Source organism: Copadichromis virginalis, linkage group LG11, assembly GCF_057382275.1.
Source record: "Copadichromis virginalis isolate Kocher_CV1m ecotype Utaka linkage group LG11, C_Virginalis_male_GT1.1, whole genome shotgun sequence".
Taxonomy (NCBI): Eukaryota; Metazoa; Chordata; class Actinopteri; order Cichliformes; family Cichlidae; genus Copadichromis; species Copadichromis virginalis.
In genome coordinates, this window is record NC_140628.1 from 21,964,116 (window position 1) to 21,991,613 (window position 27,498).

The 27,498-nt window shown below is 37.8% G+C and overlaps 4 protein-coding genes across 4 annotated transcripts; all 4 read right to left on the bottom strand.

The window, feature by feature from the left end:
• Window positions 1–3,073: 3,073 nt before the first annotated feature.
• LOC146698541 (serum amyloid P-component-like) lies at window positions 3,074–6,713 on the bottom strand. The gene is made up of 5 exons (XM_085473702.1): window positions 6,329–6,713; window positions 6,119–6,173; window positions 4,603–4,705; window positions 4,211–4,508; window positions 3,074–3,779 (listed from the first exon to the last, which is right to left on the bottom strand). The coding sequence occupies exons 2-5, from the start codon at window positions 6,171–6,173 to the stop codon at window positions 3,561–3,563; spliced, it is 675 nt and encodes a 224-aa protein (XP_085329828.1). The 5' UTR covers window positions 6,329–6,713; the 3' UTR covers window positions 3,074–3,560.
• A 74-nt stretch (window positions 6,714–6,787) lies between these two features.
• Window positions 6,788–9,430, bottom strand: LOC146698542 (jeltraxin-like). Its single transcript, XM_085473700.1, has 5 exons — window positions 9,350–9,430; window positions 9,109–9,163; window positions 8,382–8,484; window positions 7,984–8,281; window positions 6,788–7,097 (listed from the first exon to the last, which is right to left on the bottom strand). Exons 2-5 carry the CDS (start codon window positions 9,161–9,163, stop codon window positions 6,879–6,881), a joined length of 675 nt encoding a protein of 224 aa, XP_085329826.1. The 5' UTR covers window positions 9,350–9,430; the 3' UTR covers window positions 6,788–6,878.
• Window positions 9,431–12,862: 3,432 nt separating this feature from the next.
• Window positions 12,863–15,145, bottom strand: LOC146698543 (mucosal pentraxin-like). Its single transcript, XM_085473701.1, has 5 exons — window positions 14,994–15,145; window positions 14,710–14,764; window positions 14,204–14,306; window positions 13,822–14,119; window positions 12,863–13,684 (listed from the first exon to the last, which is right to left on the bottom strand). The coding sequence occupies exons 2-5, from the start codon at window positions 14,762–14,764 to the stop codon at window positions 13,466–13,468; spliced, it is 675 nt and encodes a 224-aa protein (XP_085329827.1). The 5' UTR covers window positions 14,994–15,145; the 3' UTR covers window positions 12,863–13,465.
• A 3,277-nt stretch (window positions 15,146–18,422) lies between these two features.
• Window positions 18,423–26,518, bottom strand: LOC146698544 (metalloreductase STEAP4-like). The gene is made up of 10 exons (XM_085473699.1): window positions 25,991–26,518; window positions 25,506–25,613; window positions 25,342–25,412; window positions 25,130–25,217; window positions 24,133–24,411; window positions 23,882–23,976; window positions 23,671–23,781; window positions 23,213–23,255; window positions 22,966–23,130; window positions 18,423–19,104 (listed from the first exon to the last, which is right to left on the bottom strand). The coding sequence occupies exons 1-10, from the start codon at window positions 26,189–26,191 to the stop codon at window positions 18,847–18,849; spliced, it is 1,419 nt and encodes a 472-aa protein (XP_085329825.1). The 5' UTR covers window positions 26,192–26,518; the 3' UTR covers window positions 18,423–18,846.
• Between the last annotated feature and the right edge of the window lie 980 nt (window positions 26,519–27,498).

Sequence of the window (27,498 nt, forward strand, 5' to 3'; positions counted from 1 at the left end):
AACCTGTTAAACAGCAAACGACCGCCTGTTGGGACACGGTATCCTCTAGCAGAGATGAATATTTTTGGTACTGATGATGCGTGATAACGGTAAGTTACTGGTTAATATATTGCAGTTTATTACCTTGCAGCGGGCTTACAGTGACATACCGTGAATAAACGGTAGTATACCAATTTCTTAATCACAGTATGATGTTACTTTGTTGACGTAATTTACGACATAACGACATAACGGTATCTCATTGGCGTCACTGTCGCCAGTGAGATACCATAAAAAAAGGCTACGGGTGCGTTACCATAATTTGTCCAAGAGTATTGTACCACACCAGCAAAAAACGGTATCATCCTGCAGAACGGTAAGCTACCGTAACACGGCGTCATGGTATGACGCTGGCAACAGTGACGCCAGTATGTTACCGTAAAGTGGCGATGAAAAGCCTAACAGTGTGTCATATTTTAGTTCTATATCAAATTAAAAAAATAAAGAAAAACATATAGATGTGGATATTTAGTGCAAATGCACATAAAGTATGTGTGCAAAATGATCAAAAAAGTTTGTAATTCAATCCATAAAATGCACAATACCTTTTTTAAATTTGGCTGATTTCTGTTTCAAGTTAATCTCTCTGTGGACCTCTACAGCACTACCACCACACCTGCTTTATTCGGATCCCTGGAAACATTTTCTTTCTTTTTTTTATGACTAGTTTCACAAACACTTTTGCAATTTCAGCCATCATGTTAAGGATCATCACTGTTGTCGAGAGCTTGGTCACCATGTGTGGGCCAGAGGGCAAATAACAGTCTTCTGTGGAAGAGCCCAAAGGCAACATCAGGTAAGCAGGATTCATGTTATTTTCTGTAACATTCACAGGGCTATACAACATGTGTGTGTGTGAGAGGAAACTTAGCGCAAACAACCTGAATTGTGACATGAGACCTCATGTCTTTGTAGCTCACCACGCACTGAAAAGACAGGAGGTTTTTTGCTATTTTTTTCTGTAAAACACAAGGAGAACCTCATATGCACAAAGACCAAAATCTGCACGCAAATGATTGAGTGCAGAGAAGATGAGAGAGAGAGGAGTCTGGTGTTACACGACAATACATGCAGCACCTTTTTTGCCCAAAGCTCAACATTTAGCCACTGAGATCGCATTATCTAGCATCTAACAATGTTACCTGCACACACAATTTACAATCCCTTTGCACCAACTTGGATTGAATTATTCTTCTATTATTCATTTCAGCCTATTTCCTGGGTGCACTATTGTGTTTGTGGCTGTTTTCAGGCAAACATAAAAACAAACATCTTAGAAAATCGAAGTTTTTTCTTTTCAAAGTTCTTAAAAATGAGGCAGACCTGAGTTTTTATTTCCCTATTGTTGTTAGGATGCCTGGGTCGTTGACCCAGGGTTTTTGAGTTTATTATATTATTTATAATTTCTAGTCTTTGGGTTTTTGTTAGAGTCATGTCTTATGGTTTGTTTTAATGTGTAATCCTTAGTTGCTGTCTCCCCTGTCCGCTATATCCCCGTTTCCACTCAGTGTCTGTGTCTGCCCTGGTCCCACGTCTCTGTTCCCTCTGTTGTAGTGCCTACATGTGAGTCTGTCTTTGTTCAGTCTGTGTTATGTGTTTCCTGTTTTACTTTGAAGGTCTCTGTCTTATCTCAGTGTGTTCAGTTTACGCTTCCTTGTCTCGTCAGTTCTGATTTGCCCCAGCTGTGTTTCCCTCCTGTTGTCCATTCCCTGATTGCTCCCTCTATGTATTTAAGCCCTGTGTTTCAGTTTGTCATTGTTGCGATTTACCCTTATTTTGCTGTGTGTTCTGTCTTTGGAGTCTCAGTTTTGTTACTTTTTGGAGTTCAGCATTAAAGCTGTATTTAAGTTCACCTTTGATTTCTGTGAGTCTGCATTTTGGGTCCTTCATATCACCACCCCTGCGTGCACACAGCCTTCACATAACAATTGTAGATATATAAATTTATATTACATTATGACCTCAGCCTTTATGACCCTAAACTTCAATAAGTAGTAAAGGCAGAACGATTTGCAGCATTTTAGCTTTCACTTCTAGCTTTACATGTTTCTACAGTAATATCACCTTGGTGATTGTGTTTATTTTGTGTTCACATGTAAAAACTAAAACAAAGAACAAAGATTGATGCGGGTCCTCAGGGATTTGTGTTGGTGTATTGAACTGTAGGTTTATATTGTTAACTGGTAATTGCGTGACAATTTATTTCAGGTCATTTTACAAAGTAATGTGAAAGTAATGATTACTGTAATGAATTACTTTTCAATTATTATAATTTTAATATTCTTTTTATTTAATTTTTTATTATAATTTCCACTGAGCTCACTGCATGATGTTTGGTATTGTTAGATTATCTCCGGCAAGTTTGGACTTAATCTTCTCATTCTTTCACAGTACGATAAAGGTAAAAGGTTGAAGGATTTTGTGCACATATACTGTGGCTGCTGATATAAATGGTTCATTTTTCATTGCATTCACTGTCTCTTATTAACCCCGATTATTTTGTCCCCGTGATAGAACAGAGAAAATCGACTCATAGTGTGTTAAAACATTTATATTTCTTTTTATTCAATCATCTTTGGGAAGAGAGAGACCCCTGCACAGCCCAAATGCCAGTTGCAGGATCTCTAACATTAGAATCATAAACTGTGCCTCATATAGGTTTTATTTTGGTACTTTACACGTCACACAGCTTCAAACATTGCTTATATGGCAAAGTTCCTCTTTTCTGTGTCTTATCTATTAATATGCCTGTGCACTAAAACTTCCTGTTTTTCAGTCTGGCTGAGCACTTTGTGAGTCAAAAGTGGCCGTGCTCTACAAGCCTTCATTATTAAAGTACATAAAACAATATAATAGGAAAATAAGGATACTAAGGATATTGATTTCATGACACTCTTCAACAATGAGACCTCTGGCCATGGTCCACTAATATGGTGTTTATAACACCACCCAGTTCTCCTGCTTTTTTTTTGTGATTGTCCAGTAAAAGTGTTGAATTATCATACTATTACAAAAGACATACATATGAAATTAATGCATATTGAATATAATTTAAATGTTATTATAAAAAGCAAAACTTCTTGCTTTGATCATGCCTCCAGTACACAATTAGTAAAAAAAACCCATACATAGATAATTGAAATGGAAAACAGTAACACAATTTGTTATAAAAAGATAACATATTTGTCAAAAATTATTTCAACACTGAGCATTTTCAAAAATATGCTGTAAAATTTTACGTCAGTAATGCAGCACTCACTATACAACAAAAATATCAAAGAAACAGTGCAGTTACGCCAAAAAGTTATCAGACAAATATAAAAAAACAAAGAAACAGTGTCGAAAAGTAAAAATTCTTAAAAAAAAGACTTGATTTTAGATATATACATTTACATTGCAACACATAGACAGTAAAGTTTTTGTACTTTTTCAGAAAATTAAAATTTAAACCTTTGACTTAAACATAAAATCCAACTTCAGATATTGATTTTTAAAATCTTATAAGAATTCAGAATTCTTGCCTATTGACACAACTCTTGTTTGTTTTCTATCAGCACTCTTCCAACTGTCTGAAACTCAAACGCATACCAGTTCAGCACATTGCCTGCTGTGAAGCTCAGATTATTCGAGTAGTTCTGGATCTCACAGGAGGAAAGGGTGCGGTCCCACATGTGGACATCGGACATCATGCCAACAAAGGACTGATTGATGTCAAATCCCCCACCATGGGTATCCTGATCCTGAGAAATAGCAACGCGTTTAATTAGAAGATGTATTGTTATATTTTGATATACCTAACTGTATGGTCTCAAGCAAAATCATCTACAGTTAGACATCAGTCAAGCCGTAATCACTGGCTAAAAACAGTTTGGTGATATCACTGACACATCTTTAAATTGTATGATCTAATAAACTTTGAGTATTTCATTTATGTGTTTTAGTATTCAAATGTATAATTTCTTCTAGCCCCAGAGTATATTATACATATATTGGATGTAGCATGTAGCCCACAAAACATACTCTAAATATAAACGCTCTTATGCCGCAATGAACCACATGTCCATGAACATGAACAAATGGATCAAATTTTGAATTTGTATTATATTTGTCAGTGTCTGTTTGTTTGAAGATAAAGTAAAAGCTTTCTATGTGTGGTGCTTTGTAAAGGTACCTGTCCTAAGACAATGATAATGGGTCCATTGATGTTGGATCCAGAGCTGGTGAATTTTCTACTTGAGGGGACTCCATCGACCCACAGCTGCATGAGTCCAGAGGTAGCGTTCCAAGTGGAACAAATAGAATGCCATGTGTTCAACTTGTAGGCAATCCCTTCAACTGTATTCAACTTGCCCCTGGCCCACAGTTCAAATAAGCCATTTGCAGCTTCCTTGAATATCAGGAAGTTATTGTCAGCAGAGGGTGTAGCCAGAGAGAACAAGGAATGGCCTCTATTGAGGTCAGTAAAGGACCTAAAAGCAGTGAAAAATTGATTTAATAGTCTGATATGTGGTAGTTACATGTTTTTTTTTTTTAATTTAATTCATTTTGTTTAATTAAAAATACCTGAAACACACGGTTACAGCCTTCAGATCTTGTCTTGATGTAGTCACCCTCACATGAGCTGTATTGGTTTGTTGTGGGAAGGTGAATATTTTATTTGCCAGATCTTTAAAAAAATAGAGAAACATATGAATAATGCAAATAGAAAAGGAAGTAATAAGCAGCATACTATAATAAAAATGAATTAATAAAAGAATATTTGAGAAAATCTAAAATCAAAACAGAAGAATGATTTTTGTTGAAGCTGTTTGTCTTTACAGCAAAGTTTGCCCTCCACAGAGCAACAGCACTAGTGCAGCTAATGCTTCACAATACAACAACACTTCACATTCACATTAAATATTAACTATAGGAATTCTGTTCCTGAGAAATGGCCGAGAGATGAATTAGCAGGTGTATTTCACTCTTATGTTTTTATGACAGATGACAAAAAGTCTAATAGAAGAATAATGAGCTTTTTTTGGAAAACATATTGCAGACATGCAATGATTTATGCAATATGATTTTTCATTTATGCAATATTTTATCATTACCGATGTGCATTCAAATGAAATGTATACAAATTTAATTGGTAGTGAAAATGTTAAATGCAACCTTTAAAAGCTCGAATTTTCCCTCCATAATACCTGCCCATATCTGTGTGCCCTGAAACATTCTAGCTGGAAACTCAGATCACTGCATATTAATATTTGCCATTGTTTGATTATTTCTGACATATTTGGAATTAATCCCTGCCTCTAACACTAAGTATCAAATGAATTTTAAATTTTTTTTTACAATAATAGGTATAGAATTTGAAAGGAAAGAAAATTGGTTTAGCCATAAGTTTTGCCAAGTGAACGTAAGGTGTGGTGTTTAAACATATTCTGTCTCTTGTCATCGTAAGCTGTGTAGCAGGCAGTCTATGGACCCAAATGCAGGACTGAGATGCAGTATTAAACCCGAAGGCGGCAGTTTTTATTCACTGGCAGAAAAGGAACTGAGAAACACAATACTTGAGCACTAGAAAATAAAACCAAAACTCAAACTAGGAAGGATGATCTAAACTGGGAGTTCATGACGAGACCAAGGGAAGCGAAACTAGAAACTCTAACATGAAATAGGACTTTCAAAGTAAAACAGGAAGCACACGACAGGCACAGACTTAACACTGAGCTAAACCTACACTGAACACGAGGACACAGGAACAAAAATTTACAGAACATAGAAGAACTTGAGTGCTAGAAATACAAAACTAGAAGTCATAAGCCACCATGATGAAATCCAAGACCAAAAATAATAATACAAAAAACTGAAACACCAGGTCACCGACCCAGCACCGTGACATCTATTCCTGCTTTCCTTTTGAATAAGGATGAAGGAGTATATATCTAAAATGGTAAACATGGACACCTCTAATGTTAGTATTTATCAACACAGTAGGCTACACACTCTAAGTCTAATACACCTTCATTGTTATTAATTTTGGTTGCATATGTTAAATACTTAATAATTAAGATAAAAAAAAAATAGAAGGTACTTTGAGGGATTGCAGTGCACGATGTCAGCATCACCAGTAGAAGCACCAGCAGCATCTACAAAGACATGCAAACATACCAATTCACATTGTTTATTGGTACTGGTGATACAAACAAATCTGATGTCACTTTCATCATCCGCACCACAATACACGTAAAAGGGTTTCTGCACATGCAATACATTTTGTTTCAATATGAAAATCATATCTTACCTTGGATACAGTGTCAGGATAGAGCCTTCTATACTCTGGGTCCTTTTGTGAATGGTTTGTTTTTTAACAGTGCAGAATGGTTCCTTTTATACCATGGCTGCTGCTGTAAATGGTTAATTTTTTATAGCAGTCATTGTTTCTGTAAATTTCCATGTTCCTACTTCCCGCACGTGTGTTTACAACTTATGGGATTAGATCCGAGGAATCTGAAAACTTCCCCTTCACGCCTATAGCGAAGTTTGAATCAACAGTCACTAACATTCATGTCTTTGGGTTATAGAAATAAGTTAGAGTATGCGGAGTAGAGTCTGTTTTGACAATCTTGTCAATTATAAGTGACACAAAAGTGTGCATTTCATTCTTACAAATGAAACAGAGAAGAAAAAGGGGTACGTATCAATACATTACACACAAAGCCCAGCTTTGAAAACTCCAAACTATGTAATAAAAAATGCAATATACGCTTTAAAACCATTTTTATTGTGTAACATATTAATAGTATAGATTGGAAAAATTCTTTACATTGGGCATAAAATTGGTATTAACAGTATTAACAGTAATGGTATCGCTTGTCTTCTATCAACACTCTTCCTGTTATCTGAAAATCCAGAGCATTCCAGTTCAGCACATTCCCCAGAGTGAAGTGAAGCTCATCTGAGTAGATTTGGATCTCACAGGAATGCATGGTGTAGTCCCACATGTGGACATCAGATATCATGCCAATAAAAGACTGATTAATATCAAATTCTCCACCATAGGAATCCTGTTCCTGAGAAATGGCAAAGAGTTGAATTAACAGTTATATTGCACTGTTTCTGACTGACACAATGTCACAAATAAGGAGAATGAGAATATTTGGAAAACATAAATAAATAAATGCTGTGAAATTTCGAAACATTTTAATTATATAACATAATAATAGTATTGTTTGTCCAACGTACAGTGGTTTGGCTTGTAAACTTTTCCACATTTTGTCACATTGTCACTCTATTTAGTCATTAGCACTCATCAGGCAATGTCTATGGGCAACTGACTGCACTCAGACCAAAGGGGGCTGAATAATTACGTGACAAACACGTGTGAGCTGTGTTTGTCGTTTGGAATCATGTATGATTTTCGTTCCACTTCTCACATGTACACCATTTTGTGTTGGTCTTTCACGTGGAATTCCAATAAAATTGATTCATGTTTGTGGCTGTAATGTGACAACATGTGGGAAAGTTCAAGGGGGCCGAATACTTTTGCAAGCCACTGTAAGTAGTCTGAGTCACCTTAGCATAGTACCTACATAAAATGGAAATGGGGAAATCTAAAGCAATGCTGATCCCAAAAATACTAAAACCAAACCAGGAAAAATGCTTCACTGGAAGTTTGGAGCTGCACTCCTTATGGATATCAGCACAGGTTCCAGACAAGTATTGTCAGGTCTTATACTCTTTTTGTTAAATATAAAATTGTGGTTTTCACTTTAATTCTTGTCTTTAATATAAAGTGAACTTGAAGCACTAGTATGTTGGTTACAGATCCAGAGCTTCAGCCTGTTCTGTTTCCCCATCGCTCTGTGCTAAGCTAACATAATTAACCTCTCAGACCAAATCACTGTACTTTATCTAATATAGCAACTGTACACCAGTCACAGTGAGTTTGAACTGTACCTGTCCTAAAACAATAGACATGGGTTCACTGATGTTGAATCCAGAGCTGACGAATTTCCTGCTGGAAGGCTTTCCATTTACCCACAGCTGAATTATTCCAGAGGTAGCATCCCAAGTGGAACAAATCGCATTCCACGTGTTCAACTTGTAGTCTTGCAATGCAAATTCAGCATTTTTGTCCCTGACCCACAGATCAAACAAATCACTTGCATCTAGTTTGAATATCAGAAAGTCATTGGAAGCACGCGATGTTGCCAAAGAGAAAATAGGGTGGCCTCTTCTGAGGTCTGTAAAGGATCTGTAAGCAATGACAAGACACTGACATACATGATGATGCTTATGATTATGATGATGATTATTATTATTATTACTATTTGATTTTGCATATTCAACATTACCTGAGACAGACAGTTACAGCACTTAAATCTTGTTTTGTTGTTAACAGCTTCGTGTGAGCTGTGTTTGTCGCTTCTGGGAAGGTCAACATTTTACTTTGCAGGTCTTAAAGGAATTAGAGAAATAAATTAATAAAATGATCAGTAACTTTCCGTGATGCTGATAACCAGACCAGATTTCTCACACCTACAGAGAGTGCAGAATTATTAGGCAAGTTGTATTTTTGAGGAATAATTTTATTATTGAACAACAACCATGTTCTCAATGAACCCAAAAAACTCATTAATATCAAAGCTGAATGGTATTTAATGGTTTTTCCACACACTTCTTGCGACCCTGTTGACTATTTTGAATGAAACGCTTGATTGTTCGATGATCACGCTTCAGAAGCTTTGCAATATTGAGACTGCTGCATCCCTCTGCAAGATATCTCACTATTTTTGACTTTTCTGTGCCTGTCAAGTCCTTCTTTTGACCCATTTTGCCAAAGGAAAGGACGTTGCCTAATATTTATGCACACCTGATATAGGGTGTTGATGTCATTAGACCACACCCCTTCTCATTACAGAGATGCACATCACCTAATATGCTTAATTGGTAGTAGGCTTTCGAGCCTATACAGCTTGGAGTAAGACAACATGCATGAAGAGGATGATGTGGACAAAATACTCATTTGCCTAATAATTCTGCACTCCCTGTAGTGTTTAATGACTTAATACATAAATTTACTTTGAGGAGTGGCAGCACATGTTGTCAGCGTCACCAGTAAAAGCAGCAGTGCCATCTGATACAAAGAAAATACAATAATTCAAAACAAACATTGCTCAAATGTTCACCTTTCAACTTTAGTATGGAAATAAGGTGTCTGTCACTTAAGGCAACCTGCTATAATATATAATGCAGGCAGAAAAATTTTAAAACTTTTGTGTGGAAAGCATTAATTTAATTTGCCCTGTGTATCATGTCTTACCTTGAATTCAGTCTCAGGAGGTTGTGTTGCATGAGGCCAGCGAGGGAGTGAGTTTTATAGTGGCAGTGTTTGTTGGTGAAAATAGGTCTCCTTCATTGAGGTCATTGACTCTGGGTTTGTCCTACCCTTAGATCAAGAACACAGCACATTTTGTAATATTACCTCTGTAAACAACCTCTGGATTTTAAATCAAACAATCAACATGACTGGAGTACAGATTTTGATACAAGGGTTTTTTCCAAAGTGTTGCATTAACTTTGTAGGAATTTTAACCATTCTGATTAATTGACCCCCAATTTCACCTACTTTATAATTGCTTCCTTTAAGGCCTCAAACTCTTACAGTGAATTACAAAAAGAGAACGCGTCTCAGAAAGAGCTTTAGCACACTTAAGCAAACGTATAATTAATTCTAGTCAATTCTCTAAAATCCTATCAAACACTGGTTAAAAAAAGAATTAAGTATTGTGCTTGTACTTGTTTTGTTACTACTGGGGAGGCCTGGGCAGGAGATCCCCGGACCAGCAGCCAAAACCAGTAATTTAATGTTCTCATTAGGCTGAAAGTCTCAAAATTTCTCAACCAATTTTAAATGGAAGAACAACTTGCTACCACAGAACAGTAGACCCGTAACACTTAATAGACATTTTGATATACCATGTCATTTACTCATTGAATACTATATAGTTGCATTTTTGTGAAGGAAAAAAAAGGTGTTAAATGTAAAATCCATCAGTTTACTGCACTCGGTGACCTATTGCGCTCGACTGCACTAGGATTTATAGTAAAAATAATGTATTACGATGTCATTCTAACATCTGAAACATGTGGGTCACATTTTCAAGTCTCTGAAAGGATGCTTCACATGACATTGTGTATTTACTGCTCTAATTATAATGGCTGAGAAGAGGTCTCTTCTCCAATGAAAAGTGAATTCCATAGTCCTCTTTCTATGCTACCATAAAGCTTAGGAGTCTGAGTTAGTCAGATTAAATTGATATTTTCGAAAGTTCTTTTCCCTCCTTTGTATGACCATAGACAGTGAGTCCAGTAACACAGAGGCATTTTGTACAAAAGTGCACCATTGAAAGATCCTGTTATTTTGTCTAACTGAGATCTCTTTATGGCCACTATGGGCAAGAGGAAGCAGTTGTAGTAGCAATATTACTTTAAAACAATATTACTTTAAAACAATATTACTTTAGAGCATTGAAATGAGCATTATCTACCCTGTGAAACAAAAGTAGTTCAGTGTACTTTTGCTTTAGTGAGGACTTGGCCGTCATTTTTTCCCCTCCTTTCTAGACACACAAATGAGTTGTGTTGTTGTCATATCTCAGTCTAAAACAGTCTATAGACGTATATGATAGAATATAATAGTTAGATGCATGTCTTCTCTGAAACATTAAACATTTTAAAAGCTGCTCTACCAAAAATATGAACTTCGTCCTTGTGAGCTGCCAAAATTCCCGCTAATCCACTCTGAAATTTATGTTTTTCAAAGCTTCATTATCTCTGACATGCCTTTGGACATTGGACTTGTTTACTTGGTGAACTCTGGTGAACTCCTTGTTAGTGCAAAACAAGTCAGTGAATTTATGGAGCAGCCAAAAGTCAAAATACAGTCTATAAGACAATAGATATACAATTATGGACAACCTGTATAATTTATCTATTGCTGTTGCTGTAGGAGGCATGGGTTTAAGATCTAGTAATGTTAGTTTCATCCTTAAATCAAACCACTAAGCGATAACAAGCATTAAAACTTAACACATCTAAATCCTGCACACAATTTTCATCAGCATGAATTTTCTTTGAGTTTCATTTTAATATTTATCTTCTGTACTTTTAGGACTGGCAGCAATGATGCCAGCATCAACAATAGAAGCCACAGTGCCATCTAATACAAAGACACTACTCATATTACAAATCAAACATTGCTTAGATTTTTAATATTTGACTTAGAAATAAGTTTTCTGTAGCTCAGGGCATCCTGCGACAATGTATAATACAATATTATATATTATATAAAATTGTATTATCTATATGAGTAGTTTCATGGCCAAATCAGATCTGTTTATTCAATATTTCATGTCAGATTTAACAGATAAAAGATCTGGAGATAATTCAAAGTGTTAAACTTGTAATTTGGTAGCTTTTTCTTGCATCTTATGACCATCATCAGGGTGAAAAATAAAATAAACCTGCTGCACACTAAATGCCTAAAGGCCTGGAAGACCATTGTTAAGAAACTACAATCTCAATGAAGCAGATATATTATTTTTAAAGTCTGCAATCAAGCTAAACCTTTCTGAGCGTAAATGTAGAGAGTTTACAAAGTGCTAACAACTGGTTACACTTGGAACAAAAATGGCTGAGTAGGCTTTGCCAGAAAATATGTAAAAGAGCATGCACAGGAAACAAATCTTTGGACAGATTAAACCAAATTTAACTTGACTTAATTAGTTTTTCAGTTTCCAAAGACAAAACTGACGGTTGAAAAACCCACAAACAAGCAGCAAGTGAATGTGGCTGCTATAAAGGCCTTGGAGAGCATCTAAAGCCAGGAAACACACATCGGATGATGTTCATGGGTTCTGGATTCCAGACAGTAAAGAATTTTCATCCTATTGTCATATTAAAACAATCCTTATATTAGTTTGATAAACTTCCTTTGAGCCTCTGAAAGTGGGAGAGTGTAAATAAAGCTGTAAGTCCTACTTTGGTCACCAGTTGCATTACAGTTTGGTCCAAACTAAAATATCTTACGCACTTTATAGCATTATTGTGTCCTATTTAATTCCAGCCAGTGCTAAGTTACATGTAAGAAATGCAAATTTACTGTTGAATTTATTTATTTATTTATTTTTTAGTGGAAATGCAGAAGGTCACTAACACTAAGAATCGGGCCTTCAAGAGGTTCTCTTTAGTTCCCAACAAAAATATCAAAAATAGAGGTGATTGGTGAGTTGTTTTTCTACCAGAGCTGATATTCTGCAGTCATTTACAGATCAAGTCTCTGTACTTTCACTTTGATTTTGGACGCATGAAAGGCAGAAGTAGTTTTATTGACTTTTATTGACAGTTAGTATTTGTTTGGCTGAAGAACGACCTGCACGGCAATCAAAAGTCCACGTGAGTGCACGTTTCCCCCCATTTTATTAGCAAAGCACTTGTTTGCTCCTGCATGTGCTCCTTGGACTTGTTTACTTACACTCATTGATCGTTTGAACATTTGAACTGAACATAGCAACACAATTTTCATGGCAATGCCATTTCTGTATTGTAAATACATGAAGATTTAATAGATGTGTGCGTTAAACAGCTCTATGGTAATCTAAAAACACTTTTATGTGTTTTGTCATGTTTGATCTAAACAAATAAAACAAACACAGCTTTCAGTGTTCTTACACAGTGTGTGTTCATCTGTGCGTTTCACAGATTGCACCACTGTGGGGCATCTGTGAAAAAGGAACTACTCACATAAACAATAAAAATCCCAGAGTCTTCTGTGTATATGGTATAGGTCCATTTAATCATAAAATTACACAAATAGTACTCGAACGATCTGATTATTTTTTAAAAAGCCAAAACAAGGAAAAAAACTGCATTTATCAGTTTGGGCCAGTAGAGGGCGACATCTAAAACACCACCTTTTAGATTAAGTTGAAATACTTAAGTAGAGATGCAGAGTTTTCAGATTTAATGGAGAAGTTTGGACTTCTCTGTCGATTGCACTTTGTGACACAGTGCTGATGGTGATATTTTGGCAAAAAAAAGCTTCTTCTTCTTTTCTTTTTTTTTTTTATACATTTTATTGTCATGCACTGACTAGAAAAACATTTATAGCACAAGTTGATGAATTGTTCACTTTACAATAAATTTACAATTAGAAATTCGTAAAATTATTTTTTATTTTTTATATTTATGCTCACCAGTTTTTGTTCTCAATGTTGTTCATGAATTAACCAACATGTAACGTAATCACAGCGACCAGTGTAACGCTTTCATATGATTATCGTAAAAGGGTTTAAAAAAAATCATCAAATATTCTTTATGATGGACATAAAAACAAAGTAGTTTTTTTGACCAGATTTTTGACTTTGTAATTTTCTGATTAGTGACATGTCATGAGTTTATTTTCTATCAGTACTCTATCTATGATCTCAAATTCCAGTGCGCTCCAGTTCAACACATTCCCTGGCGTGAAGTTTAGTTCATCCACATAGTTTTGAATTTCACAGGAGGAAAGGATGTGATCCCACAAGTGGACGTCAGACATCATGCCAACGAAAGACTGCTTAATGTCAAATCCGCCACCGTGGGAATCTTGCTCCTGTAAAGAATGCAGTGTTTGAGATACAATAGATTAAAACTACATTGTATATTATAGTACATATAGTACATTATTAGTATATACAGCGTCTGACTGAATCTAAATAAGTATTTATAATTTATCAATAAAACATGTACCTGTCCTAAAATTATTATAACAGGTCCTACGATGTTTGTTCCAGTGTTGACAAATTTCCTAATCGAAGGTAGCCCATTAAACCAAATCTGCACCAGTCCAGACTCAGAGTCCCACGTGGTGCAGATAGAGTGCCACATGTTTGGCTTGTAGTCTCGTCCTCCAAATTCAGCTTTCCTGTCCTTGATATGGGGCTCAATCTCTTTATTTGTACCATCCCAGAAGATCAGGAAGTTATTGGAATGAACAGGTGTAGCCAGAGAGAACAAAACGTGGTCTCTTTTAAGGTCTGTAAATGATCTGTAGGCATGGCAAAGGATGACTTATTTCACAATCAGAGATACAGTTGCTTCTTATAGGAAATGCATACATATTCATTGCTACCTGTGACAGAGTGTTAAAGAACTGAAATCCAATCTCGACGCATTCAGCCTCACATGAGCTCTGTTGGATTCCAGTGGGAAAGTGAACATTTTACCAGACAAATCTGAGAAGAGAGAAAGCGGAAGACACTTTTCAAGTGGTTTTGCTTTTTTTACGAAAAAGGAAAATGCAGGAAATTATGAACACAGAGAAGCATGTGCGCGGGGTCCCGCCAACACTCAGATTTAATAAGAAATTAATAAGATTAATAAGAAAACTTAAAAGAAGGAAATACAATTTTTTTTCAATGAGTCAAATTCACATGAAGCCAGAAAGAAACAACATTAAAAATACAAATTTTAAATGTATGTAAATCCTTTTTGTTTCTCAGTCTTGTTACAAAGATTGGCTAGAAATTTTAATAACGTCATTAAAAAACAAAGTATCATTAAAAGTGAATAACAAAATACATGAACATCGTAGAAATCTGCTGTTATATTCACTTTGTTCAGAAAAAACCAAAATACCTTGAGGTCTTGCAGCACATGCTGTCAGCATCACCAGTACAGGGAACAGCTTCATCTAATACAAGCACAAATTATACTTAATTATATAAATGGAGTTTTTTCGAATTATTCTCAAGACTAGTGACACCAGTTTACTGCTTGCTTTGGATTCCTACAATAAACAATAGAGGCGTAAATTATCTACTTCACCTGTATTGCTCGTTGTAAAAACAAAATGAAGTTTTGTATATAACAGAATGAAGGTTACGTTCTTACACATGCCAGTTTTGAATGTCTCAACTTACCTTGAAATCTGTGTCTGGTACTGTCTGTGCAGCAGTTGTGAATGCTGTGAAAGTTTGAGTTTTATATACTTCTTCCCCATTTCTGGCGGTTTGTCTGTGTCAGTGTGTTCACTTCCTTCATCCACTTCTTCTTTTTTCCTACTTTTTTCTTTTTTGCTGTAATCTGCAGTATGATGATAATTCTACAGTGGTGAAGGTCAGTTCAGTTGAAACTTCCTTGGTTTGTACTACTACTCAACTAAACCATGAACTGATAAACGGGAGACTAATGAGCTCAAAACGTTTGACTAAGGGAAATAAAACAGTGAGATATGAAATTATTATGGAAAATTCTCAAAGTGATGCCTAAGAGTTGTAGCTGATGCTACATTGTATAGCTAACAACACAATAAAGGCCAAATTTTGGTGGCATATATATTAAAAAATCGAATGGTATCCAGGACCACAGCTATTACTTGCTTATATAAGCTACTTGTTCTTTCATCTTCCTCACTGTTTGATGGCGTGATCGTGGACAGAAGAGGGACGCCTGCTGTCGATCTCTGTCTTGCTGTTTTATAACATGTCCTTTGTTCGCATAGAGCTGTCATCGGTAAATTCAAAGTTAACGTTGTACATGATAATTAATGGTTATTCTGTATTACACTAAGGCATTCATAATGATAATAATAATGTAATGAACAATGGTACTGATAATAGTTCAGTTTTGAACATTCCAAAATATTAGACTAATGATCATGTAATTATTTCTGCTGTCATACAAAGAGTGAAAGTGACTTCTCTTGTGCATTTTAAAGTACCTTGCATTTGATAAGCTAATTTTGCGGTATAATTGCTAATGTTTAACTGCCTAAATTGATGTGTTTTAGAGGTTTTTAATTACATAGCAATAACAAATGTGGATGAGGCCAGTGCAGACACTAATGTTACCTGTCTGTAATCAGTAAAAGCAGGTCTGAGATGTGACGCTGCTCCTCAGAGCTCTTCAATGGCACGAGCAACTGATTGTGACAACAAGGAAAGGCGATGCAGGGGCCAGGGGGTGTACGGCATTGCAGAATTATAAAAACACAATTGTTGGGCATTACATGCTTTCAATTAGGAATTGATGCCATGGGACTACTTTGAAATTAAAATGTAAAATTATAAAATAGACACACGTGGGAGAAAAAACTTTCCTGTCCAAAGGGTCAGGTGCTTGAGCACCACCTGGGGTCTATCTGTGCATGTGCCTGTTCAGCACTCTTTCTAAAGTCTGTAACTCCAGTGCCCTCCAGCTGATGGTATTCCCAGGTGTGTAGCTATTTTCTTGTGGATGTCACAATAAAACAAACAAAAACACACAATCCCTCACATGGACATCACACATCAGTGCCAACAAGCACTTGCTTTATTTCTAGCATCTTGCAAAACAGAAGGTAATTGGTGTTTTGAGTATTTGCTTGGAAAGCATCATGGTCATGGTCCTGAATTTTTGACCCAGCATTTTGATTTTTATTGTGCATTTTTACCTTAAGAAGATGATTTACGTTTGAGCTTTGTGCGGTTTACTCTTGAGTCTCTAGTCTTGTTTGACATTGTTAGGTTGCTTTTGATGTTTTTTGTTTTGTCCTCATTGACTTCTGTGAAAGTCGGCCTCGTCTCCATGTTTACCTATGTTTCCCCATGTGTCCCTCTCTCCTTCTCTGTTCCTCAGCCCGGTCATATCCCACTGTCTAGTTCACATGTCTTAGTCTGGGTCTTACTGTGTGTTACTTCCTGTCTTATTTTGATAGTCTCTTGTCCTGCGTGTGTTATGTTTTGTTTTGCCTCCCCCGTGTATTTAAGTCCTCAGTTTCCTTCTGTTTCTTGTCATGTCGTCAGTCTTCATGTCAGTCTTGCCGCTGAGTTTTCTCTGCGCTGTGTGCCCTGTTTCATTTCTTGTGTCTAGCTTGAAGTTCTGTGTATGTGGTTCATGTCTTGCCACGTCAAGACGTTGTATTTTGTATTTTCATTTGTAACTCCCAGCAATAAAACTGCCTCTTAGTTTATATTTTGTCTCTGGAGTCCTTTAATTGCTTTATTAAGTGTTATCATTACCAGGAGATAGCATTCCTTGGACTGTCCTTATTAGATGCCGTTATAAGGGCACTCCTTCATATCCTAACTGGCTCAAGTTAGTTGTTATCACTTCACCCGTTTATGGATAGGGCAAAAAGTTCAACTTTGACTGACACCACCAGCAGTGGTATAGATCTTTAACTGATAAGGCCCATTTAAAAGGCAACTTTATGAGACCGGAAGGTTTTTATCTCAGTGTGATGGCTGCACTTACAGCCACACAGTGGTAATACCCACCATGTTAGTGTAGAGGCTTATAAGTAACATTGCATTCACATTTGTCTTTCTTTACATATGGGAATTTATTTACAGAACAATAAATTACTGGTTTTGGTTTAGAATTAATTCACATATCCACATAACACTGCATTCTAAAATAAGTGCGCACATTTTAGTTTACACTGTTATGTATGATTAATCTTTTGTTTTCTGAGTTACCTTAGTTGCAGCTGTTCCAGTCCCTTGATTAAGGAGCCAAGAGGTGGAAAAGGGGCGGAGCGAGCTTTAAAGGAAGACTACAAATTGGTTCATGCCATAACTCGGGACCATGGGGGGGAATTGGAGTTCATTATGCTAGGTTTAGTTAGGTTTTGTGTGTTTTATCCCTTCTCGTGTTTTTTGTGGGCTGGTCAGCCACTATTTAAGTTTCCCCTTTGTCTCGTTAAGTTAGGTCAGTTTGTTTGAGTTATCAGTAGTGCTGTCAACTTTGAGAAGAGTTCTGTTATTTTGACCTCTTTTATGGGCCCAAGATTTTGATTCTTTTTGCACGAGTTAACCAATTATGTTTTTTGGGTTAAATAAAAAATCTTTTTTTTGGACTTTAACCTGTGCCTAAGTTTCCTTCACTGCGCGTCCATCACACTCAGCAGGAGTCACAGGAATGGTGTATCCTTTACTTTGAATACATTCTTTCACATCTACGCCTGTACTTGTCATGATTAGATTTCATTTACAGCTACTAATAAAATGACGTTTACGTGTTTACGTGTTACTCACTTCAGGAAATGACTTGATGCAGCGCAACATCACGGGGCTATCTGAACTGTGACAACCCAACAATAGATTCTTTCAACAGACGACGGTGATGGAGGAGTCTTAAATTCCTCTTTCCTAGTGATGAGATCCAGCGGTGACTGGGGAGAAGGCTGGTTTTCAGGCCAAATGTTTCTGAGAGAACGCTATCTGATCAGCCAGAGGGATGAACCCTGGAGAGGGATCAGATCGAGACGACTAAACGAGACACAGCCAACTCAGCAGGGAAATCTCCCAAAGTTTGAGCTTCTGGATAGAAAGAGATATAGAAAGAGAGACAAGACAAGACAATCTTGGTCTGTTACACTGCTGTTTATTTTAAAGAGTATTTACAGTGGTTACAATTAACATAATGGGTGTTTAACAATAAAGAACAAAGGAAAAGCAGTGAGAACCAAATACGTAACTATAAATGCAATAAACATAACCCACTACACACTGCAAGTTCAGATTGATAGTTTTTTTTCTTTTTTCTTTATTTTTTATAAGGATGTCATAGAGGACACAACACAGAATCTCAGATTACATTGTGTAACACTTCTGGATGTGGAAATTATTGAGCTTCAATGGAGGCGAACACAAAGGCAAAGGAAAGCTGCTTTTACATGTACCACGTTTACAACACTGAACAGTTTTCTTGTAAACATATAATCCTGGCTCTATGACATCTATGCCTTTGCGTCTGTGTTTATAATTCATTTGTACCTGCAGTGCCATTGCCTTATGTTAGGAGTAATTTTTTGCGTTCTTGCTCGGGATCAGTTCTCTCCCAGCCCTGTCGAATCCGGGTGAGAGTGCTGTCCACGCAAGGCAGGAGGAGAAGCAGCTTGAGCACTAACACCATGGAAGGCACCACCAGACTAAGCATGTAGCCAGGGAGCATAAACCATTTGTAGGATGAAGGCTGAAGAAACTCATCCCAGCCGTACAGGTAGGTGTGAAATGTACAGAAGAACAGTGTCAGGTAGCCCAGCTTAGACTGAAAGACAGTAAAACAATGAAACAGGTTCATCATGTTACATTTCATTCACCCATTTATTTTCAGAAAGCACTGATGTTATGATGTGCAGTCAGTTTTCTTTCTGGCAGACTTGTTTGCATCTATGCATAAGGAACATGTCGTCTGTGTGTGAATGCCTCAGCTACTCAGAGGAGAGAGGTGCTGAAGGATAAATGTGAATAAAATAAAAAAAAAGAATAAAGATAAAAGACAATTTCTTTTCTTTTATATGAAGTCAAAAACTGCAGTGACAAGCTGACCTTAATAGAGACATAGCTCCATATGTGCAACGCATGCACTCTTTGACTTTGTGTACTCATATACATAAAGGTACACATACATACTTATGCACATTTAAATACATTATATACACATGAACAAAGCCTTAGGACTGAGGCCCAGGATAATATATGCCCCCAAATTACATCTGATGCATAACTTAACATTTAAATCTCTGCTCTAATTTGGGCTGGAGTAAAGGGAGGGGTGGAATAAGAATATGAGCTTGACATGACCCAGATACATTTATGAATGAGTTTGTTCCCTGTAGTGTGTCCCATTTCATTTTTGATTGGTCAGAGTGGGAACAAAGGTAAACATTATTTGTGTCTGTTTAAGTAAAGACAGAGTTAGAAAGAGAAGGAGGGAAATATAACTAACAGATTTCTGACAGTTTGTTTCCAGTGGGAACTTTAACACAGCTGCCTGGCCCATGTGTGTGTTTTCCTATCCACATTTGTACTTGCCAGTCACAGTTTGTACCTTTGCAAATTAGACACAATGTGAACAATTTACCAAACAATTTTTCTGCCAGAATCGTTCCTTGAAGGCGCAGTAGCCTCTCTGTCAATTTTCACACTAACTGCTCCTCAGCAGCTTCGAGTATAAATAGGGGCAATAGTGGAGTAGCAGTACGTGGAAAATTTCAGGGTGCACTTGAAAGCATCTCCAGCAGACATATTAGAAGTGAGTGCCAACGAGGGATATTTCATAAAAAGCATCCGTGTGTTAACTGAATCATAAATCTGGTTGTCATTTGCAGCTTTTCCTGGCCAAGTGAAGAGATGATCAGTTGAAACAAATTAAATTTACCAATGAGCTTTATTGTATTCATTTTATGAGAAATTGACAGATTAAATATCACAGAAATGCTCTTTCCTACCACTGTGTTTATTTGTTCTTTGTTTAAAAAAAAAAGTGTTTTGAAACTTCTGTTATTTTTGTTTTTATTTTTAAGCGTGATTGAGTAAACCAGAGACTAGCAAAAATACTCATTTACTGTAGATCCGGGATGTCAAACACATTTTATCTTTGTGACATCTTTAAATTATAGAAATCTATAACTTAATTAGTTTGGCTTTGTATGGATAGCCACGGGGAATCTCTTTATCATCAGGAAAATCTGTAAAACTTTTGAAAACACAGATGTAAATGTCCAAATGTTCTGTTTTCCAAAACCATCCAGTTGGTTGGTTTGGAGTCTTCACCGGGTTGATTCTGGCCCCCAGGCTTTATGTTTGACACCCCTGCTCTAGATGGAGAGCATGTTTTCCATTTTCTATCTGATATTAATTGATTCCAGTAATAAGCAAAGATGCCAACTTCTGTACAAGCACAAATCTGTTGGATGGATTGCTCGGAACATCAGTGGGCCAGCTCCAGGGAAAAATCCCACACTCTCATTCCTCCACTTGTGACTTGAAGTTTTTCTTCTTATAAACAGGATTCACTCATCAGGCCAAGAGTTTTGTTTCGCTGATGTGCCAATATGAGTTTGCACGAATCACATACTATAAATCAAAGATGGAAAACCTACATTTGTTTTAGTGACCATCGGAGGACAGTTCCTCTGATTGTAAAAAGTGGTGTGATTATATACAGGGAGTGCAGAATTATTAGGCAAATGAGTATTTTGTCCACATCATCCTCTTCATGCATGTTGTCTTACTCCAAGCTGTATAGGCTCGAAAGCCTACTACCAATTAAGCATATTAGGTGATGTGCATCTCTGTAATGAGAAGGGGTGTGGTCTAATGACATCAACACCCTATATCAGGTGTGCATAATTATTAGGCAACGTCCTTTCCTTTGGCAAAATGGGTCAAAAGAAGGACTTGACAGGCTCAGAAAAGTCAAAAATAGTGAGATATCTTGCAGAGGGATGCAGCAGTCTCAAAATTGCAAAGCTTCTGAAGCGTGATCATCGAACAATCAAGCGTTTCATTCAAAATAGTCAACAGGGTCGCAAGAAGCGTGTGGAAAAACCAAGGCGCAAAATAACTGCCCATGAACTGAGAAAAGTCAAGCGTGCAGCTGCCAAGATGCCACTTGCCACCAGTTTGGCCATATTTCAGAGCTGCAACATCACTGGAGTGCCCAAAAGCACAAGGTGTGCAATACTCAGAGACATGGCCAAGGTAAGAAAGGCTGAAAGACGACCACCACTGAACAAGACACACAAGCTGAAACGTCAAGACTGGGCCAAGAAATATCTTGAGACTGATTTTTCTAAGGTTTTATGGACTGATGAAATGAGAGTGAGTCTTGATGGGCCAGATGGATGGGCCCGTGGCTGGATTGGTAAAGGGCAGAGAGCTCCAGTCCGACTCAGACGCCAGCAAGGTGGAGGTGGAGTACTGGTTTGGGCTGGTATCATACAAAGATGAGCTTGTGGGGCCTTTTCGGGTTGAGGATGGAGTCAAGCTCAACTCCCAGTCCTACTGCCAGTTTCTGGAAGACACCTTCTTCAAGCAGTGGTACAGGAAGAAGTCTGCATCCTTCAAGAAAAACATGATTTTCATGCAGGACAATGCTCCATCACACGCGTCCAAGTACTCCACAGTGTGGCTGGCAAGAAAGGGTATAAAAGAAGAAAAACTAATGACATGGCCTCCTTGTTCACTTGATCTGAACCCCATTGAGAACCTGTGGTCCATCATCAAATGTGAGATTTACAAGGAGGGAAAACAGTACACCTCTCTGAACAGTGTCTGACTGGGAGGCTGTGGTTGCTGCTGCATGCAATGTTGATGGTGAACAGATCAAAACACTGACAGAATCCATGGATGGCAGGCTTTTGAGTGTCCTTGCAAAGAAAGGTGGCTATATTGGTCGCTGATTTGTTTTTGTTTTGTTTTTGAATGTCAGAAATGTATATTTGTGAATGTGGAGATGTTATATTGGTTTCACTGGTAAAAATAAATAATTGAAATGGGTATATATTTGTTTTTTGTTAAGTTGCCTAATAATTATGCACAGTAATAGTCACCTGCACACACAGATATCCCCCTAAAATAGCTAAAACTAAAAACAAACTAAAAACTACTTCCAAGAACATTCAGCTTTGATATTAATGAGTTTTTTGGGTTCATTGAGAACATGGTTGTTGTTCAATAATAAAATTATTCCTCAAAAATACAACTTGCCTAATAATTCTGCACTCCCTGTAGATGTCTTTGAATCACAACTTAAGTTAGCAGGGTACAGTATATAATTCTGGCCTCTTTTATTCAATAAGAACATTTTAAGTCAGCTATATTTTCTAAATAAGTGGATGAGCAGGTCAATTCTATTAACTTGTTAGGACAGGTTTACAAGGCAACGTTGGGTCTAAGCTTTCTCCAGTTAACGTTTTTATTACTTTCTTTTCTTTACTGTCTAGCAGGTCTTGCTAAAGTGCTCCATGCTTTCATCTCATGATGTTTGGGCTGCTATAAATCCCTCCTCTTCTGCTTCCAGCTCATTGAAAACTTGGCTGCCAGACTTCTAACAAATTCAAAGATCAATCCCCTTCTGCTAGAGATACATCACTTTAGATACTACATTTTATATCCGTCTTACCTGTATAAAGCTGAACTCTCTCCAGCTGAGCACATTGCTGACAGAAGGGAGGGAAGTTATTCCCAAAAGGAGATACAGGCCAAATCCCAGAATCCCAATAACGTAGTACGAGTCAGTACGCCAGGCCATGGTGGTGTCAAACGGTGACGTTTTGTTCTCCTTGATCTTAAAATCACAGTAAACATTTTTACCAGCTGTTTACGGAGTGGTGGAACTAGGTATGATTAATAATGTTTCCAAGTCTTACCTGTGAGATAGTATGTGCTGCCAGTCTGTATCTCACATAATATCTGAGGGCAAAAATGATTATTTAGAGAAAAATCATGTGGACAATTCAGATGGGCATAACTCTTTAAGATCTGAAATAAAACCTAGATGAAGACTTCACAAGAATTGCTGAATTAACATTATTCACAAGTTTATTAAAGCATGATTTAGCCTTATCATTATAGCTGTATATATGTGAAAGGGTTACCTAGGCAACCAGACCCTGACATGTCATCTATGGGTAGTCTAAAACTAGTGCTTAAAGTTGAATCCACACATGAAGCATTTGTCAACGATGTGGCGACCAGAGACCAAAAGAAAGTCAATGATATTTGGGACCATGTACATCTTCCCAAACAATGTTATTCTAGTGAGCAGTTATAAACAGTCCCAGATATGTTTAATGAAGAGGCATGAAGATGCGCAGCTCTTACACACCTGATAGGGATGATAAGAGTGTAGAGCACATGCAGAGAAGCCAAAGCAAGAGCTACGAGTCCCAGCTGTTTCCTGCACAACATCCAACGATCCAACCAGTCGGGGAAACGCCTGAAACATGGGTTTGAGTAGTATGGCACAAAAATGATTAGAAAATTGCACACCTCTCTGCTGGGATTAAATATAATTGCATCCTATTTTGATTACTGACTTGTATTTAGTTCCTCTGTAGAGCTGAAGGAAGGCAGCTATGACTCCAGGCAAGTAACACAAAGACAGCATAATGAGCGACACGATGGGGAACACCTGAAAGAAGGAGACAGGAAGTTGTTTTGAGGATAAAAACCATGAGTTTTAAGTGAAAACTTTTTATTTGTTCAGTCATTTTTTATGGGATACATTTGGCGGTGACTTTTCAAAGTGTACCATGTGCTAATTTGTAAGGTAATAAACAGGATTTACCTTGTTGGCCAAGGATGCCATGATTCTAAAGGAGATGTCTTTATCATTCACCACATACGAATAGATGACATCTCTGATGAGTAGATAGAAGAAGAAGAAGGCAGTGAGGCCAGTGGCCAATTGCAAGGGCAGCCTCCACTCTGGGAAGAGCTGCAGAGGGAAATCCTCCAGCTCTCTGGCGGCAGTCAGAGACCCCCTGTCCAGAACAGTGAAGCCTAATTTGGTAGCCACCTCTATTACTGCCTGCTTTGCCTCAAGACTGTTCCCACACACGTACACCTGGAGAGGTAAGAAAAACAATCTATATTTTTTAACGCTCAAGAAGCGCCCCATGTGAGAAGTGCAGGTTTTCATCATTCTACATTTACACATTTATGTTTATGAATCTCACACACATGATGATCAACCAACAGAGACACACTGACAGTCAATGTGGTCATAGGAATGCTCAACACCTATGCAATGTTGCTGATGGTGCTCAAAATTAAACATAGTCCAGTGCATAAACATGTACTCCCCACAACACACGCGTTCTCCTGTGGTTTTTATTTTTTATTTATTGTCCACTGGGACTCCGAAACTGGATCAAAATGAGCAGAAAAATACACACATGCTGCAGTGAGAGAGCAAAACACATGACGGGATGCTTAGATCTAAGAGAGAGTGTGGAGTTAATTGATTCAAGGATACCACAGAGACAGCATTCTCAGGAAAGACATGAGGCTGACTCCTCTCCTCTTTCGCTTGGCTTTGGTTTGATCAAAACTTCAAAATGAGTTAATAATATAATTTGGTTGGAAATATTTTCCTTTAGGAAAGAGATTATTATTTTTAACTTCTTGGTCAGCAGTTGCTGTGTGAACATATCAGAGACTGTCAAATGCATGTGGTTCTGCATGCAAATACGTAATAGTTTTTACTATAAGGCCTTTTACATGACCCCTAGTATTCATGCAAGCAAGGAGATTGTAACACAACAAGCAGATGTAGCTTTTACCTGTCTGTTGGCATCTGAAGGTCCATTCTGAAGGGCCCATGCAGACAAGGTGTTAAATCCCTTCACCACCTGAGCTCCAGGGATTAGCCTGGTTATTAAACAACAATCATTTGCCTCATGTTCTTACATTTTTTTAGGTGATTCAACCCACATGGTCCATGAGATATCCCAATATTTCATATTATTACATTACTGCCCTAGTTTCCTCTTACCTCTGCAGATATTCAGCATTGGCCTCGGGGTACATATTCTTCTTGAGGTTGTTGCTGACATCCACCAGAACCTTCCAATCAATTAAATAAATACAGTGGATGAAAAGTTAGAAATGATCCAAGTGCTTTGTCACACAAAGTCATCTCACTGTGCAACAAGGTACCTTCCCCTTGAGCTGAGGTGCAAGCGTCTCCAGGAAGTTGTAGTTTTCTCTGTGAATACAAACAAAAACCAGCCTGGCTGATTGGGCTGCAGCCACATGACTCATCGCCTGCACAAGACATAAACACAGGAGAACTGTCATGCACGGCCATGACACATAGTAACACGACCGCTGACAAATGGTTTCATTTACTTTGACATTCTAGTTCAGTCGGGACAAGAAACAAACCAATGCACAATGTAGAGCACAAACAAAAACAGCAACATCTGGAGAGATGCTTGCATGTCCACAAATTATCAGCAAACATGTTTAGCTAAACAAGGTCAAGTCTGATTAGAAGAGCTGCTTTTCTCACAGCATTAACTATGCACTTTGAATACGGGGTATTTGTTTTGGTTAAGGACTATCCTTCAGTTCACATGTTGTGATATCAGCTGTCAAATAAGAACAAGAACAACAAAAACAACAGACATCATGCTCTGTACCTGAGTTCCCGGAGGCAATGGGCCACAGCTGTGGGGTCTGCGGCTGCCGTACACCACCTTGTAGCCAGTCTGGAACAAACGTTGGCCCAGAGAGCGCCCTAAGTCCCCTGTCCCAAAGATACATAGCATCTCCTGCTCAGTGGCTGCTGGTGTGCTCAAAGGACACAGCGATACGCTCTCTGAATTCACCTCCTTTGACATGCTGCTCAGTCTGTCACACAATACGGCCACAGTCTGACACAAAAAGGGAGAATACCTCCTGTGGTTCTGAAAGAACAAAACGCTCTACCAGGTCTTCTGCAAGCCCAGTGACAGCTGGGTAATGTGTCCAAGTTCAAGACAGTTGTAACTAAATTACTGTTACTTCAAATAAGGAAATCTTCTGGAAAAAGTGCCAGTGGACCATCTGACTGCCTCTCAAGTTCATGTGTCTGTTCTGTCATTTTCTAGACTGACAGATTTTTCAATCCTGAGTCAGTTTTTGTATTGGTCTATCCCCTCCCATTTTAGGATTGGCTCAGACTGAAGTCTGTTTAATCTGGGAAACTCCATGGCAAAAGGTTGGAGGCAGGTTTCAGAGAGCCCTAGTTTTCTATCTGAGCCTCTCTGTCTCTCTGTGCTTTGCTTTGCCAGGAAAACTGTGGCAAAGTAAAGAATTATGGCAGGCTTCTGGGAAACCACACATATTATGCAACACTGGAAAACAAGACTTCAATGTACTATAGCTGGAAAAAAATATTTTCCCCAATTTATCACATAAAGTCACAGCACAAGAAACCCAGATTATGCAATAGATGAAAGTTGTTGATATGAGGACATGAAGGAAATGCGCAGTTAAGAATCAACGTGTGGAATGTTTCTGCTCAGACAAGCTCACCATAACAGGTTCATACATGTAGATGGAAACCGTGCCTCAAATTAAACACACACAAAAAACTTCATAGACAAAATCACAGTCACCTCATATTACATGTAAAATTCCCACGTCCTGTACCTACATAATTGCTTGGTCTTGAGTGCAAAACAAATAACACTTATTTTAATATCATAAGGATAATTGTGGTTCACTGGGAGTCAAAGAATACAATCCTCATAATCAGTCAGGGATACAGTGGTCAGAAGAGGTGCACCCTGATTCATGGAGTTTGTAGGCAAACCCACCAATTACAGTCTAAGCTGCACTCATGTGTTGTCCCAGTGAGTAATTAATGTTCTTAGCCTCATAACTTAAGCTGGCCTCTGAGTGCAGCCCTTCCTATTTTCCCAGAGGTCCAAAATAGCTCCACCGTTCAGGGCTGAGGTGAACCTCAGGCCTAGTGACCTGTCCTAATCTGTAATTACTCCCTCTGCTGTGCTGCATCACTAAGTGGTTGGCGTGTGGATGTATTGTGCACAAATATAACTATACTTTACTAATGCAAACAGACACACACACACACACACACACACACACACACACACACACACACACACACACGAGTATATATGCATATATGCACAAAGAAACA